At 50.4% G+C, this 17158-nt stretch overlaps 1 protein-coding gene across 1 annotated transcript; it reads left to right on the top strand.

Moving 5' to 3' along the window:
- The first annotated feature begins 3651 nt into the window (after positions 1 to 3651).
- Positions 3652 to 15666, top strand: CCR7 (C-C motif chemokine receptor 7). Its single transcript, XM_090292405.1, has 3 exons — positions 3652 to 3739; positions 10311 to 10360; positions 13247 to 15666. Exons 1-3 carry the CDS (start codon positions 3730 to 3732, stop codon positions 14324 to 14326), a joined length of 1140 nt encoding a protein of 379 aa, XP_090148531.1. The 5' UTR covers positions 3652 to 3729; the 3' UTR covers positions 14327 to 15666.
- The last annotated feature ends 1492 nt before the right edge of the window (positions 15667 to 17158 follow it).

Here is a 17158-nt window from a genome sequence, read left to right as displayed (position 1 = left end):
TACTGACATTCCTAAAAACTGAGACCCAGAGAAGAGAGGCAATTTATCCATGATCATATAGGGAGCTGGTAAAGAGCTAAGCTCACTGCACTACACCCCAACTGAGCGTAGTCCGTCTCTCTTCCATCCCTAAGCTATCTTGGACTTTCTTCCCTTGTTTTAGGTATAGCCTTAAGTCATACTTGGTCTTCGTCATAACTGTAGACAACAAGGCTGTAATATAACCTTGACTTCTTCTATACCTTAAACTCCTTAGAGACAGGAATCACCTTGTATCAGTCAGGGTTGAAGTAAACAGGACCCCTCTAGGTATTTTAAACAGAAATAATTCAATGAAAGGAGCCAGTTATACAGGTTATGGAAGAGCTAAGAAGTCAAACAAGGGCTGGTAAGGTCACCCAGAGATTAGTAACAGCAGGAAGTTGCCATCATCACTAGAGCTGAAGGGACACAGGGAGAAGGTGGCATTTACCAGAGCCCAGAAACTAGAGCAGGATCTAGAACCAAGGTGGGGGTTACCCATCTGGTGCTGGCTGAGGAAAGAAATCCTCATGATGGAAAAATATATACAATGCAAGCACCTGTTCACCATATCACCGCACATTGACGTACCAAAAGATGCAGTCACCTCAAGTTCCAGTCTCATTCCCCCTACCTACTCTCCATATCAGCAACCCAGTTTCCTCAAAATAATCAGTGATAATTGCCCCCATCAGTATGGTAACTCCTTCCTTTGCCTTCCATTCCACTAGCATAAGAAACAGTAAGTGATAGATAACATTTATAGATGCAGATTCTGTGGAACATTTAGTAAAGCATTTTGTAGTGGAAATACTTCCCCAGACTCTGGGAATAGGGTCCCAGGTCTGGTGCAGAATAAATTTCACTAGGGTTACTGGGAGTGGTTTGAGAACAGCCATTCTCTGGTTCCTGAACTCTTAAATTCTAGCCATTGGGGCATAGCATATCAATTATTGGTTCAATGCACATACCACATTGTGGAGGACAGCTCTGAATTAATTATGTTTTAGTTTGACTTCTTGGGGCCTAACTAATTCTTAGAGGTAGTAAATTGTTTGCCCTCATGCATGCATTTGATATGCAAACCAACCTACACAGAGCCTACACTCTGAACCAGCTCCTCCATCTATCTGGCTTTTACACTGCCAGAGACAATATTTCTCTGCCCTCGTTATCCCAGGGTCAGGCATCAGACAACTAGGGGCAGCCCCTGCACCGCAAAGCCTGCTGAAGTTGTTCAAACCGGCCAATCCCAAACCTAGTCAGCCTGTTCCCCCTGCTTCACCCGTTCCTTCTCTTGAGATCCCCAATAAAGCCTTTTGTCCATGCATTTCCCTTGCCCTTTCCCATAAGAAAAACCAATAACAATCACCCAATTTTAAAATGGGTAAAGGATTTAAATAGACATTTCTCCAAACAAAATATACAAATGCCAAGAAGCACATGAAAAGGTGTTCAATGTAGTTAATCATTAGGATAATGCAAATCAAAACCACAATGAGATACCCACCAGGAGGGCTAGAATAAAAAATTAAGACAATAACAAATTTTGTGGAGAATATGGAACCTTCACACATTACTGATGAAAATATAAAATGGTGAAGACACTTTGAAAAACAGTTTGACGTCACCTCAAATTGTTAACGCTGTGGAGGTCGTGACCAAAAAATTACAGTGTAGGATGCGGGTATCCAAGAGATACATTCATTGCTAGTATGTGCTGAAATACAAAAATAAAAATAAAAAAAACTGCAAATCTGCATCTGTTATATTTATATAATAAAATACATGATTGCTGTTTATTTTCAGTTACAGTATAGAAATTATTAAGCAAAGAAATATAAAAACATAAAGAATAAAAATTCTTTTCAAGTAACAGAAACATGGAAATTACTTTAAAAATACAACCAAAAAAAGTCTTTAACATTAAACACACAGTTACCCTATGACCCAGCAATTCCACTTGAAGGCACATACAATACCTAAGAGAAGTAAGAGTGCATGTTCACACAAAACTCACATTATTTGTAGCAGCATTATTTATTTTACCAAAAAGTAGAAACAACCCAAATATTCAAATGATGATGAGTAAACAAAATGTGGTATATCCATACAATGGAATATTACTGGGTCATAAAAGCAAATGAGAAAATAGCCGTTATAACGCAGTTGAACCGTGAAAACAGTACGCTACGTGAAAGAAGCCAAACACAAAGGACATGTGTTGTATCATTTTATTTGTGTGAAATGTCCGGAATAAGCAACTCCATAGAGACAGAAAGTAGATTTGTGGTTACCAGGGGCTGGGGGCAGAGGTGGAGGGGAGACAAGGGGGTGTCATTGCTAATGAGTGTGAGAGGTTTTATAGGGGGAGGTGACACAGATACTCTAAAATTGATTGTGGGGATGGTTGCACAACTGTGAATATACAAAAACCACTGACGGTACATTTGAAAAGGGCTCACTTTACACGTGAATTATATCTCAGAAACCTATAATAAAAAAAGGAAGAGAGGAAATAGAGGAGAGAAGAGTGAAGAGAAAAAAAGGAAAGAAAAGAAAAGAAATGGAAAGGAACGGAAAGGAAAGGAAAGGAAAGGAACGGAACGGAAAGGAAAGGAAAGGAAAGGAACGGAACGGAAAGGAAAGGAAAGGAAAGGAAAGGAAAGGAAAGGAAAGGAAAGGAACGGAAAGGAAAGGAAAGGAAAGGAACGGAAAGGAAAGGAAAGGAAAGGAAAGGAAAGGAAAGGAAAGGAAAGGAAAGGAAAGGAAAGGAACGGAACAGAACGGGAAGGGAAGGGAAGGGAAGGGAAGGGAAGGGAAGGGAAAGGAAAGGAAAGGAAAGGAAAGGAAAGGAAAGGAAAGGAAAGGAAAGGAAAGGAAAGGAAAGGAAAGGAAAGGAAAGGAAAGGAAAGGAAAGGAAAGGAAAGGAAAGGAAAATAAGAAAAGGGGGAACAAGGCCCTGGCTGGTGTGGCCTCTGATTGAGCACCAGCCTGCAGACCAAAAGGTCACCGGTTCCGTTCCAGGGCAGGGTACACGCCTTCGCTGTGGGCCAGGTCCCCAGCTGGGGGCGTGTGAGAGGCAAACGAAGGGAGAGTCAACAACAAATCAATGTCTCTCTGTCACACCGATGTTTCTCTTTCCCTCTTTCTCCCTCTCTTCCCCTCTCTCTAAAATTAAATAAATTACAATCTTATAGAAAAAGGAAAAGACAAGAAGAAAGGATACATTTGGGCATATCCATTCTCTTCTACTCTCCATCATGTCAGTGCCTCTCATTGGCCAAGCCTACCCAGAAGCCAGAGGGAAATGCAGTGCCATGTGACACTGAGCCAGACAAGGCGAGGATGGGGACACAGCACTCACAGCTCTCACTAGGTCTCTGACTCCCCTACACGTGGAATTCAGGCTCTGAATATTTGTTGAATCGGTAAATAGCCCCCATTCCCCTAATCTTGGCTGGGCCCTTGTGTTTGCTCTGTGGGACTACAGCAGGGGGTGGGGGGAATTGAATGTAAATGACCCGATGATTCACAGTCCTATGACCAGTGAGTGGGCCGGCACCCTGTCACTTAGGGTGGAAGGGGCTGGGAAAAGGGTGGCTCTTCTCAACAACTTAAAAGGGGCACATACCACTTCCTCCCAGACAGGGGAGCAGGAGCCCCGGCACAGCCTTCCTGTGTGGTTTCAGCCGCCCTGAGAGTGCCATGGACTTGGGTGAGTAGAACAACAGCACCGGGGTCACTCTGACACCCAGAATGAACTTGTGGGATGGTGGTGGGAGGCATGGAAAAACCTACCGAAGAAGTCCCGTTCTACTTTGGTGGGAGTCAGCATGCCGCTCTGTCCTCCCAGACACAGGGGGTGCACCTTCCTGACCCGGGGGAGGGGGTAACTACCGGTACCAGCACAGACAAAGGGGTTGAGCTCATGTTTTTCCAGAGCAGTGGGACTGCAGAAGGTGGCAGGGCTGGGACTGGTCGTGACTGGGACCCAGTCTCACCACAGCTTGGGGTGACTAGAGACTCTCTAGACCTGTTTCATCAGGGTGCAATTCTTGGAGGGCTCTGGACCCTCCGCTCCCTCTCCGATTCCCACCTTTCTCCCCTGCTGATGAGGGATTAGAATCTCTTGGGGTTAGGAGAAGAAGCAAATTCAAGGTGACTGCACTGTGCAAATCATACTATGCCATGCAAACGCAAGCTGGGTGGCTGTCTCTGCCGCAATGCCCCCACCCACCCACCCGCCCCTGGCCTGTTGCAGGTGAAAGCCTGGGTGCACAACATACAATGGAACGTCAAGGGCATTCAGCTAGGAGAAGGCACAGCCCGGGCCTCCAGCACAGCCTCCACCTCACTTATTCACTTTTTCTACCCAGGCAGTTGACTCTCCCCTTTAAAAAGCCCATCCTCCCATCTAACCTTGGTCTTAACTAGTGAGAGTACAAGGGAAGCCCTGAAGGGTTCGGAGGGGTTCAGTGAGCTCCACATACCTTATTTATAAATCTCAGCTGTGGAGTCAGACCCTGGGGAGGTTACAAAGGCCAGATTCCTGGATGGCTCATTCTCACTAGCAAGCAAGCACCGCAGTGGCCTCAAAGCCACAAGGGGTTGGCTTTAAAAGTGAAGGTTCCTTGCTGCACCCTCTGCTGTCCGCACAAACCTCCCCAGCGCACCACAGCCTTTGCCGTCATCTCTGCCTTTGCTGCCCGCCCAGAAACCTGCGCGGACCCAGTAAATGGCCATGACAGGGCTCATGAGGCCTCCCCACAAACTCACTGAGCTCCTGAAAGGCGGGCCATGATCTTGCATCTCTGAATCCCGGGTGCTTTGGGGGTGTGAGCAGAAAATGTTTGTGGAATGAACAAATGATGTCAAGAACTCCAAGTTTTGGTTTTAGTGTTTTAAAACCACTTGCAACTTCCTCTCCTCCCTGCAGCCTACCGTCTATCCCACTCCCCTGCCTTCTGTCCCCACTGACCACAGTCCCAGGACGCAGCCGTCATCCACTGCACACCCCGCTCCTGGCTCTCTGTCTGACCTCTGTGAAGGGAGCCCAGCAGCGTCCCAGAGGTGGGCTGGCAAATGCTGGAAAACAGGCTCCCCAGGGTGGGCGATGGCCCTCATTGGTAGTGCTTGTGAATTTCCATAGTGTAAATTCTCCCACGTGGCTGATTTCAAGCTTCCAGCCAATGTCAAGCCGTGCAATGACTGAATGCAAATCAGAGAGAGATTGTAGCACGGGCTACGAGCCTGGGAAAGCCAGCTCTAGCACACCGCCGAGGGTCCTCCTCCAGACCTAGGTTTGGGAGTGCCAGACCCATACACTTTGATGGGAGGGAGGAGGGCGACCTCTGGGCCAGGAGAAAGGGATGTCCTTGATGCTTTGCTCAACTTGAGAGAGCGCCAACGGCTGAGGCCCAACAGCCAAGCCTGAAACACGGGGGGGTAGGGTGGGCGGGGAGCCACTGAGAAGCTTTTGCTCAGAACAGACTGTGGACCGTTGGTAGGGTAGGTTCTTCAACTGCCCAACGGTGGCTGAGGGGGCTGAGTTTCTGTTACACAAAATGAAAATGCCAAACCCTGGCTGAGCTGGCCTTTTTCACAATTTAAATGAGCAACCCGGAGGTACCTTCCCCGCCTTCAAGAAATGTGGCCTAGCCCTGGCCAGGTGGCTCAGTTCATTGGAGCAACATCCTGAACTCCAAATGGTTGTGGATTTGATTCCTGGTCAGGGCATGTACCTAGGGTGCAGGTTCAATCCCAGATGAGGCACGTACAGAAGCAACGAGTCCATGTTTCTCACATCGATGCGTCTCTCTCTCTCTCTACCCCCTTCCGTCCTCTTTCTCTAAAATCAATGAAAATATCCTCTGGTGAGGACTGAAAAAAAAGAATATAAGAAATGTGGCCTAAGACCTCAGTTAGAATTCTCCAAAACAGAGAAAAAATCAATAAGCCTGCCAGAGAGTCCTCTCTCACAGCTTGGCCAGATGTGGCAGCAGACGGGGATGCTGAAGGAATTCAGGGCCAGTCCCTCCTGGCCTTCTGGGAGGTTGGCTGGGGAGGAGGGAAATGCTGTAGCCTAGGGGACTAGGCTTGGTACTTTATTTCCATCAACTATCATTGATTGAGGAATTCAGCCATGACCAGTCTGGTAGGGAGAAAGACACGTATGTCACCATGCCAGTGCAACAGAGTGAGATGCAGTGCTGATGGGGTAATGGGCAAAATGCTTACGAAGCTCAAAGAAAGGAAGAGTGAACAGGAGTCAGGGGAGCATTTAAGTTGGATTTTGAAGGGTGTGTAGGAGTTAGCAAACCAGTGACAGAGCAAGAGGCCCAAGATGGGACAGTGATATCAGACTCGATTGCCATCAGAGGCCAACAAGGTCAATGTGGGAATGGGCATAAGATGGAGTAAGGAGAGGGGAGCAGAGTGAGTCAGAGGGTGCAAGCCCCACTTAAAGGCAGCCAAGCCTAATTTTTTGTAACTTCCATGCAGCCAAACAGAGTATCCTGGGGGCTCAGCCTACAGGCTCTCAGATGGTCGGCTCTGGCCATGCCAAAGAAGGGAGGAAAGGAGGCAGAAGGGACAAACAGGGCATTTGTATGGCATTGCTAACGAGTTTGGGCTTTATCCTGAAAGTGATGGGGAGCCAGGGAAGATTTTCTTCTTTCAATTAGTTGAGTTAATGGATGAGATTTGTGTTTCAGAAGGAGTTCAGCAGCAAGAGGGCAGCAAAGCCTTATGTCAGGGCAGAGGTGGGGCTAGCCCTGACATGTTGAGGGAGAGAAGCAACAGAACTGGGTGACCAGTGTGACATGTGGGAAGGAGGATTTCCTTTATTTCCTCTGTGGACGGAGGTCCCCATACACAGCAGGCCCTTGGGAAATGTAGGGATATGAATTGGTGAGAGTTCCATTCAAATCTCACATCCATCTCTGAGCAGCTGTGTGACCAGAGGCAAGTGGCTTAACCTCTCTAAGCCTCTATTTTCTGAAATATAGCATGAGAATAACAAAGGATAGCTCACAGGATGTTATAAAAGAGAGATACATAAAGACTAAGAAGCAGCACAGAAGAGTGGTTAAGAGTACCATTTCTGGGGTCGGACAGGTTCAAAGCCCATCTCCATTGCTAGCCAGTTGTGACTCTGGGAAAGTTACTAATCCCACTGTGCTTCAGTTTCCTCATTGCTAAATGGGAATAGTAGCAGTACCTACCTCCTGGGGCTTTTGTGAGGATGAAATGATCACACATGGAAACAATTTGGTACAGTGAGAGCCCAATAAATATGAATTATATCACTGGATAAAGCAGTTGATACCATAGTGATTGCAAGATTCAACCAGCTCTCCTCCATCCCTGCCTATTGTCTGAAAGAGAGTCCCCAGGCCTCGCCCCTACTCTTCAGATTCCTATCACTTCTCTGCTTCCTCCCTCCCTGCCTATTGACCAAAAAAGAGAAAAGTTGTATTGGCAGGTAAGGAATTTCAAAGAAGAAAAAGTTTGGAGCGGCTTTTAGGGCCAGCTGATGGGCAACCATGATTCTCTGGGTAGCCTGAGAGCCTGGAAAATGTTGGGGTGGAAGTCCAGGGCTTAGGGGAGCTACTAGCCAGCAATCTCCTCCCAGACAAAAATGAAGTGTCTCTTGCTGGGGCCTCAGTTTGGGGTTCTAGGGAATTTTCTTTTCATTATGATCATTACTAGAAACTCGAGAACTCAGAAAATACCCAACACATAAGTAAACCACTCCTCAACCCCTGAGATTCCCAACTTCACTTGTTCTACCCAAGGTGCTGCCCAAAGATAGTTGCTTTATGACTTTGTAACAGAAAAAAACGATCTGACTCATGGCTGCCAACCAGGCCCCTGTGCCACACACCAGAGTTCCCCTAAGTTCCCATTTGGTTACCTTTCTTGAAAATGGCCTATTCTGGTCCTGCCATATCCTTGCTCATTTGTTACCTCCAACACACCAGGAATGAGAAGTCACCTACACACACACACCAGCTCCCACACCCTACCCTAGATAGTGATAGAAAAAAAAAAGAATGGGACAGGGCCCAAGAGAAGGGGTTAACAGAGTAACATAGAAACATAGTTCTTGCTCCACATATTTCACCCATTGTGACTTATCAAAACTTTGAGGTTTGTCGGTTCTCACTGGCAGTCAAAGCAGGCTTTCTCTAGAGTAACTGACAGACTCGTGTTTAAAGAAACCTCGAGTGCTTCACATCAAGATGAGTCAGTGGAGGATGGGCTGTGCACTCGTTGGACACTGAAGAGAGTGCTGTTAGAGCAAAGGGGTGGACACGTGCTCAGGGGAGCAAGGTAGGGGGGATGAGAGAGAGGAGCTATGATGTTGCACAAGAATCCATTTCTTCCCAGGGCTGCAAATACTCAGGTACAAGCTGGGGACAGTCAGTGCCTGTCCCCATAAGTAAAAGACACAGCTAAGTAGGCAGGTCCAAGGAGACAGCAGAGGGCTTGATTGCCTTGCTAATTAAGCAGCAGGGGCTTCCTCCCTAGGGTTGGGTACAGAGGTCCTAAGGATTTAGGAGGAGGATGCAGTGGGGGCTTGCATCCAGGTTATGCTTTAGGAAGACCTCTCTAGCAATAACGTGCAGTATAACTTGCTTCCTTCCTTCAGGGACCCCCCAAGCCCAGAATCGCCATTTAGGCAATCCTTTGTGGGGAAATGTATTGTAATTTGGGTGTCATGCAGTAGAATTTCAGCAGGTGGTGCTGTGGTCAAGTACACAGACATTGGGAATGCGGGGCTTCCTCTTGGGAAGCAGGAGCCTGTGCTTTCTGGAATGGGAGGAGGGCAGCTCCAGAAGCTGTTTAAAGCAGGGTCCCAACCACTTTCCTGTCTCTCCTGAGCCTAGAGGAGCTTCAGGTCTGGTGATCGTGGCTTGGCCTTCATTGATGGCATCACAGACTCTCCTGTGGGCCAGACCTGACCTGACCTGAGGGTCAAGTAATGGAAAGGGGGCTACAGAGGTGAAGAAGGCACAGTCCCTTCCCTCCCAGTGCTCTCAGGCTGTTAGGTGCCATCAGACTTCAACATAAATTACTTGTGACCTGTCCTCCCTGCTCAGCCCTCGGAGGAAATCAGTTCCAGGTCCATCCCTCAGCTCTGTCACAGAGCAGAGCTGCGCAGCCAGTGCCTGTCCTACGTCCACAATACATCAGGCCTCGTGCTAGCCTGGGGTCTCAGCCCACTCTTCAGCCCAAGGAGAGCCTTCTGATTTCCACGTGTACCCAGTCTCTGACCCATGCTCTTGAACGTGACCTCATGTTCCCCTTCCACCCATATTCCAAGGCTCTGAATTAGAAACAACTTAAAGAAGAGAAAACATATGCACACACGTCAGTCAAGAAAAAAAATGTTTTAAAGTAGTTACGTCAGGGAAGAGCCTCCGTCCTGCCACACTGCCACACAGAACAGTGTCGCCTCCGGCCACCCTGGTGCTTCCTCCCTTGAAAGGCAAGCAGGGCATTCATCCTTTCATTTATTCATCAGCACACAATTCCGGCGCACCTCCTCTCTTCTGGGTAAAGGGGAAGAGGGCCCTGCCTCGAAGGCAGGCTGAGGTGGGCCAGGTGAACCACCAGTCAGTGCTGGATGAACGTCAGTTGAATGAAGGGGTACTGGGGAGCCCTGTGGCTCCCTGAAACCCTCTCCCATCCATTCCCGAAAGGCCATTAAGTAACATTCCTCTACCCAGCCCTGTGATATCAGCCGACCTTCCTCAGGAGACACTGAGGGCTTCATATATGGCTGCCCAGTCACCTGGTCACAGGATAAATGCTCCTCAGTGGCTGTGCAAGGGACATACACATGCACATACATGCACACATGCACACACCTCCACCACCACCACCTCAGGGCCTTGCTTCCTGCATAACCTAGAGGGGAAGGAGGCCATTCAGAATCCAGAGTCAAAATCAGCTGAGGCTCAACCTTGAGGGTTGGTCTGGGCCAGCATGGACTTTCCAACTCCAGAAGCGTCCCTGAAGAGCCAAGCAATGGGGAGACTGCCCTGCGCTCTGACCTGCTCCTTTCTGGGACCTCAAAGTGGAGGAGGAAGAGGGGATGAGGGCAGCGAGGCCAGGCAGCCAGGCAGATGCTTAAAGGCACAATCTGGTTCTGACCTTCCAGCAAATGCAGTGCCCGGGGCTTGTGCTGAAAGGGCCACCAGCACCTCTGTCTCAGTGACTCTTTAATAACAAAGAGCTGTCTCTGACCAGCAATAACTTTCTCACTTTGTCTCCTGCAGGGAAGCCAATGAAAAGCCTGCTGGTGGTGGCTCTCCTTGTCATTTTCCAGGTGAGGTCTGTCCCCCCACCATACACAATCCCCTATCCCCAAACCCGCCTCTCGCAAGTCCAGGGTTCTGGTGGAGCAGCTGGGCATTTGCTGGAAGGAAAGAGACCCAGACACTAACCCCCTCGCCATTCATTAAGCTGATGGTAGCCCTGCTCCATCTGCTGAGTGACCCTAGAGAGCATTTACTCCATTTAAATTAAAACAGGAGGGAGATAAGTTACCACCACCTTCCCCACTCCTTCCAATCTCCCCAAGAGACAGAAGTGCAGACTCCAGCTGAGCTCTTAAGAGAGAGAGGAGCTGCAAAAACCTAAAGCTGTCGGGTTACTGAGTTTTGCACGTATGTGCACACACCTGTGCATGTAAAACTTCACATGGTTTAGTGAGCTGAGAGAAGAACCTTTGCTGTGGTGGCCTGGTTACTATCCTATCACCCCAAGGCTGCCTCCCTCCTCAACCTCCAGCCCAAGGCTCCCCTAGAAGCCCAGTTCCCTTTGGTGAAATAGAGACCCATCTGAACTCCACTGCGGGGGGAGGATGGGGCCCAGGACCGTGGGGACGGAAGGGCATGAATCGGTGCACATTCTTTATAGGGGCCTGAACTCTGCAGGAGAAAAGGCCGTCTATTTCCAAGGCTTTGCTTCTCAGTCCCAGAGATGGCGACAGAAAATCTGCCCCCATCAAAGTGCCAGAGCTAGAAGAAACTGCAACTCGGGGAGTCAACTCTCCCCTATTTGTTAGGGGTGAGAGCTGTCTTGGAGGGGAAGGGGGCAGTTGAGACAAGAGCTGGAGAGGCAGCGCTTCAGATTTGGCTCTTCCCCAGGTCTGGAGGCCAGAGGGGCAGCTTTCCAGGAGCTCTGGCCAGAGGCGGGCCCCAAGCTGGGCACTGTTCCCAAAACCCCATTCCAGAGGCCCCCCGGAGCTTGGGCTGCAGCCCACAGCCTGGCCCCTTTCCCCATCACCACTCCCTCCCCCCTCTCTTCCTTGTTTCCAGGACTCTAGAGGGGCTGTATTACTACCAGAGGAGGCTGGGAGGTGGGGGAGGGGATGAGGGCCAGCTGGGGCTCATTCTCTTGAGTGGATGGAGGCAGCTTAGATAGGGCAGGATGTGGTGGGGCTGTGGGCTGCAGAGGCATCAAGCCTGGCAGCTCACGGAGGGAGAGGCTAGCAAAGAGGGAAAAAGAAGGCAAGGGTGGTGGGGAGCACACTTCACAGAGGCTGGGTATACAGCCCTCCAGGAAGGCCCAGAACCCCCTTATGTTCAGGAGCTCCAGACCTAAGGCCTTGGGCCTTACTATGGACTCGCAGGCTGCAATCCCGTCCAGATGAGGGAAAAGGAATTACTGCTGACTTTCTGAGACAACAATACCCAAAGAAAAGGCTCCCGGCCATTCTTTCCTCATCCTGTCCCCCAAGCAGGACAGCGATGGGTCCAGAATTGAAAGTAAGAAAGTAGACAGGGTCCCCGGAAGTTGGGAGACTGGGCTCTGGAACCTGGAGCAAGCCACATCGCTGCTTTTCCGAGTGCCTGCCTCCCTTTCCCCATCTTTAAAGTCCCTCCAGCTCTGCAATTGTATGAGAATCCTTCACATAGAGCTGCCCAGAGCCCCATTCCCGGTGGAGGGACCACCAGCCTCCGGCCCAGCTCCCAGCCCTGCCCGGGCTCCGCCATCACTGTGTGTCGCTGTGCACAGAGGCATGAGCAGGCTCGGGAGCCCTCCTTCATTGATAGAATCACAGCAGGCCGATTAAACCTTCACCCTACTCTGCAGACAGGCAAAAAACAAAAACAGAAACAAAAAAAACCCTTCACAGCTGAGCCCTGCTGATTGGGATCTGCCTGGAGAGACTGAAAGGAAGAGAGAGGCAGGGGGAGAAGAGACGGTGGTAGATAAAGCTGTGCTTTCTTCCAGGGGCTCCTAAGGGGACTGGGTCACAGCTGAGGAGGTGGTGGCCCTGCAGCCCAAAATTCACCATTGCAATAGCTGTGGAGTTCAGGGACCTGGCCATGTGCAGCCCGAGCTCCTGCTGTGCCCCAGACACTGCATACCAGCCCCCAGGGGTCCATAAAAGTCTTCAAGTCGCTGTCACTCATAACCATAGCAGCTTGTTCCCAAACAAGGCTACACAGTCTCTTAACAGAGCTTTCGCCTTCCTCTCTTCCCACTCCAGACCCTCCTCAACCTTAACTCCAAGGTGGATGTTCCCTCAAAAGCTGAGGTATTTCGTAGGCTCCCGCCTGGAAAGCTCTTTCTGCCAGGTTCTGAAGGGGGCTCAAGAAGAAAGTCACAGGTTCCCAGGAAATAAAACCTCCATGGAGACGAATCAGTGCCCAGACCTGGGTTAGGTATCTCACAGAGACCGTGGGAAGGAGATAGTATTCATCTCCATGTCCCAGAGGAAACAACTGAGGCTCAGAGAGATGGAGTGTGGTTCACTGTCTCGAGGCTCATTTGGCCCCAAAGCCTGACTATGTCCAGTCCACTGTCAGCACATGGAAGGTCAAGTCTGTCAGAGTTGGCAGTCCGACACTGGCTACTTACTGGAAAGGCAGGATCTCAGGCCCCTACCCCAGCCTATTAAAGCAGGACATGCGCTTTAACAAGATCCCCGAGTAACTCATACACATGTCAGAATGTGAGAAGCACTGATTTCAAACCAAAGAACCACCTGGAAAGTTTAGAAAAACAGATTGCTGGGTCCCGCTCCCTGAGATTCTGGGGCCGTAGGTCTCAGGTGGGGCCCAAGAATGGGCAGGTGATGGTGATGATGATGCTGACGCTGGGGACCACAGTTTGAAATCACTGTTTTGGGCAGTCCCAGGGCAGCAAGATTTTGACCCACTTAGCTAAGCTGGATTGTGTTCCCCTGTTTCCTTCCCCACAGGTGTGCCTGTGCCAAGATGAGGTCACGGACGATTACCTCGGAGAAAACACCACCGTGGACTACACGCTGTACGAGTCTGTGTGCTTCAAGAAGGATGTGCGGAACTTTAAGGCCTGGTTCCTCCCGGTCATGTACTCCGTCATTTGCTTCGTGGGTCTGCTGGGCAATGGGCTGGTTGTGCTGACCTACATCTATTTCAAGAGGCTCAAGACCATGACTGATACCTACCTGCTCAACCTGGCTGTGGCGGACATCCTCTTCCTCCTGACCCTTCCCTTCTGGGCGTACAGCGCAGCCAAGTCCTGGGCCTTTGGTGTCCACATTTGCAAGCTCATCTTTGGCATCTATAAGATAAGCTTCTTTAGCGGCATGCTCCTGCTTCTCTGCATCAGCATCGACCGCTATGTGGCCATTGTCCAGGCTGTCTCAGCCCACCGCCACCGGGCCCGTGTCCTGTTCATCAGCAAGCTCTCCTGTGTGGGCATCTGGATGCTGGCCACGGTGCTCTCCACCCCAGAGCTGCTGTACAGCGGCATTCAGAGGAGCAGCAGCGAGCAATCCTTCCGGTGCTCTCTCATCACCGAGCACGTGGAGACCTTGATCACCGTCCAGGTGGCCCAGATGGTGGTGGGCTTTCTGATCCCCCTAGTGGCCATGAGCTTCTGCTACCTTGTCATCATCCGCACCCTACTCCAGGCGCGCAACTTCGAACGCAACAAGGCTATCAAGGTGATCATCGCTGTGGTGGTGGTCTTCATAGCTTTCCAGCTGCCCTACAATGGGGTTGTCCTGGCCCAGACAGTGGCCACCTTCAATATCACCACCAGCAACAGCTGTGAGCGCAGCAAGCAACTCAACATTGCCTACGACATCACCTACAGCCTGGCCTGCGTCCGCTGCTGTGTCAACCCTTTCTTGTATGCCTTCATCGGCGTCAAGTTTCGCAATGACCTCTTTAAGCTCTTCAAGGACTTGGGCTGCCTCAGCCAGCAGCAGCTCCGGCAGTGGTCTTCCTGCCGGCACACCCGGCGCTCCTCCATGAGCGTGGAGGCCGAGACCACCACCACCTTCTCCCCATAGAGGCTTCTCTGCCTGGACTTGAGGGACCTCTCCCAGGGCCCCTGGGTCAGGGACAGGGAGCAGATGACATCACTCAGGACCGAAAAGCTGCTAAGGAAAAGGAAGTTCTGGCCCTTAAGGTGTACGTCATGGTGAAAACTCATGCACAGAAGGCAGATACAGCCCAACCCTAGCTACCTCAACCAAGTTTGCAGAGACATGGCTGATAAGCTACCAGATCCAGCAATGCTCCAATACCAAAGCTGTTGTCTCCCAAACCAAAAACCAAGTGAAAGTCGAGAAAGTTCACACCTCCTGAAGCGAAGGGATAGGCGTTGGTGAGAGCTAGGGTGGTACAAGGGCCTGGGGAGCCCTCGGAATGAATCTTCAAGGGCTGAGGCAAGGTCTTCCAGAAAACAAGACTGTGTCTCCAAGACCAGAGGTGGTGGCAAGACTTCTTGGCTTGACAGGGAAAAGGAGACGCCAATGGGTCAACTAACTCTCTGAATTCCTCCCTTCATCTCTCTTTTTCCACTATCATCCAAGCCAGCAAGAAATGGCAGCCTCAAAGCCTCCCTAAAAGCACGCTTCCCTCTCGCCTCTCCTTGGGCTGTTGCCATCCAGGATCTCCGCAGGGAGAGGTGTGGTGTCTCCTGCAGGCCAGGCTAGCTGCCTGCAGCAGGCCAAAGCTGTGTTCCCAGCCAAGGCTCTGGGGCAGGCATGACGCGTGGCCAGACCTTCTCGTGTCTCAACTCTGCTAGGAGGAGAGGGCAGAGAGCAAGGCTAGGGGCCAGGGTGTGGGTGACAACCCTGGCTGCCGAAGGCCAATGTGCTTCTTCTTTGTTCTTTGTCACAGGGACAAAATAATGTCATCCTGTTCTGTTTTCAATTCATTAAGAGAGCACATTTTACTCATACACAAATAAAAGTTTTCCCTTGAGGAAACAACAGCTTTAAAAGAAAGGAAAAAATTTTTTTGGTAAATGGCAAATGAGTGTGTTCTTGTTTTAAACCCCACGCCCCACCTGACCACCCCCACTTCCCTCTTCCCCTCCCGATCTTCATTTCTCAGAAATACTCAAAGCCAGGAGGTCTACTGAGCTATGCGCTGGGCCCACCCAAGGACACAGGCCCCAGAGGCTGAAAGGTAGAAGAACGGGAAGTACGTGCAGTGTGTCCATCTTGCTAATTGCTTTCCAAGGCTTGTGGGACAGGACTGAAGTTTTTGTGGTTAGCAGTGACCCAGGAACAAGAGCTTTCTAAAGAACCGAGTGGTCCCTATAACCTCTATGTCTGGGAGCTCTCACCGTTCTGCTCATCTGTACCAGATCAATCTGGAACTACAGCCCTGACCCTTTGTCAGTCCCCTCAGGGACCCTTTGTCAGTCCCAACACTGGTTTTTAGAAGGGGGTCCTCTCCCTGGGCTCAGAGACCACAGCATGCTGGATTAAGGGGGCTTGGGATGGGACTCATATGAGAGGCTGTATCTTTTGCTGGATGCTTGAGAGCCAAGCCACCCCTAACCCTCCCTAGTGGCCTCAGTTGCAGCAGTGACCTTCCATGATGTGGATACTCGTCACAGAGGGGCAGGGATCAGGGACAGCCACTGTCCCACACAGGCCCAGGATCTATGTCAATGAGTATCCTGATGTCTGCCCCAAACTCTGATTTCTTCAAGCCAGACAGAAGGTTAGTCCAACCTATGACATATGAAGAGGGATTTGAAGGACCCAGCCCTGGAATAATATCTCAGGGAGCTGAGAATAAGGGTGGGGCTGAGATACGCAAAAGGTGATTCCATCAATTTTCTAAAGTGAAAAGAGCCTTGTGGAAAATGAGACCTGCCCGGTAATGAAGCCCATTTTCTATCTCATAAGCACATTACACCACACTGGGACGATCTGTCAGCCAGTCTCCAAGCCAGGAACCCGTGCCCAGGGAAGAAGGAGCCTGGCGGGGACACAGGTGCATGGAGCAGCGATCCAGCACAACGACAGTATTCAATTTTAAAAATGCAGCTGCAACTGTGTGCATTCAAGCAAGCACAGCATGAGGGGTGCTCCCAGTGTGCCTGTGGGGCCCCGAGGAGGGTGTGCCCACTGTGGGTGTGTGTGAGCCCCCTGGTGTGCACATCCTAATGAGGTTACAGGTGGGAAACGACCCTCCATTCCTGAAGGGTCATGAACAGAGTGGTCATGAACAGGAAGCCAGACCAACCGCACAACTATGGCCCCTCAGCTCCAAACACTTTTTTCTAAAATAACTGGACATCTCCAAGTATTTACAAAGATTACAAAGCCCCCAGCAATGTTAATTCCCCGAACTGCTGTATCTCAAGAGTTCTGACCTTGCTGGTTGTTGGTCTGGCCCTCTTCCCTTGCCCAACACTCTCATATGCCTCCCCTGAGCTTTGGGGAACCCCTGGGAAGAAGAAATGGCTCCATGGGGGAGGCCCCTCCAGGCTATCTCTCTCTTTCTGCTCATACACTGCCACACCATCCCAAGTTCATGGCCCCCACAGCCCTTCCACATCTCCTGCAGCTTTCCCCTTCTTTCCCTCACCAGCCCCTTGTCCCTGACTACAACCCCAGGCCACAAATCTGTCATTTCAGCCAGAAGCACCACACTTCACAAAGCATGGACTTCCAGAGCTGCTAGGGACCTCAAATGATTGGTCCAACACCCAATCATTCTCTAGATTGGGAAGCTGAGGCCCAGAGGGAGGAACTGACTTGCTTAAAGAGACATTACAATGTAGGGATATTGGATAAATTTGCTTTGGGGACCAGAGGATCTGGCAGGCCTGCAGGAGGTGGAAGGGCATGGAGAGAGAAGAACAGAGGTTCTGGAGC

Source organism: Furipterus horrens, unplaced genomic scaffold, assembly GCF_987537825.1.
Source record: "Furipterus horrens unplaced genomic scaffold, mFurHor1.1.pri manual_scaffold_11, whole genome shotgun sequence".
NCBI classification, from domain to species: Eukaryota; Metazoa; Chordata; class Mammalia; order Chiroptera; family Furipteridae; genus Furipterus; species Furipterus horrens.
The sequence above is the reverse complement of the archived record's forward strand: the minus strand, read 5'-3'. Positions and strand labels throughout refer to the sequence as shown.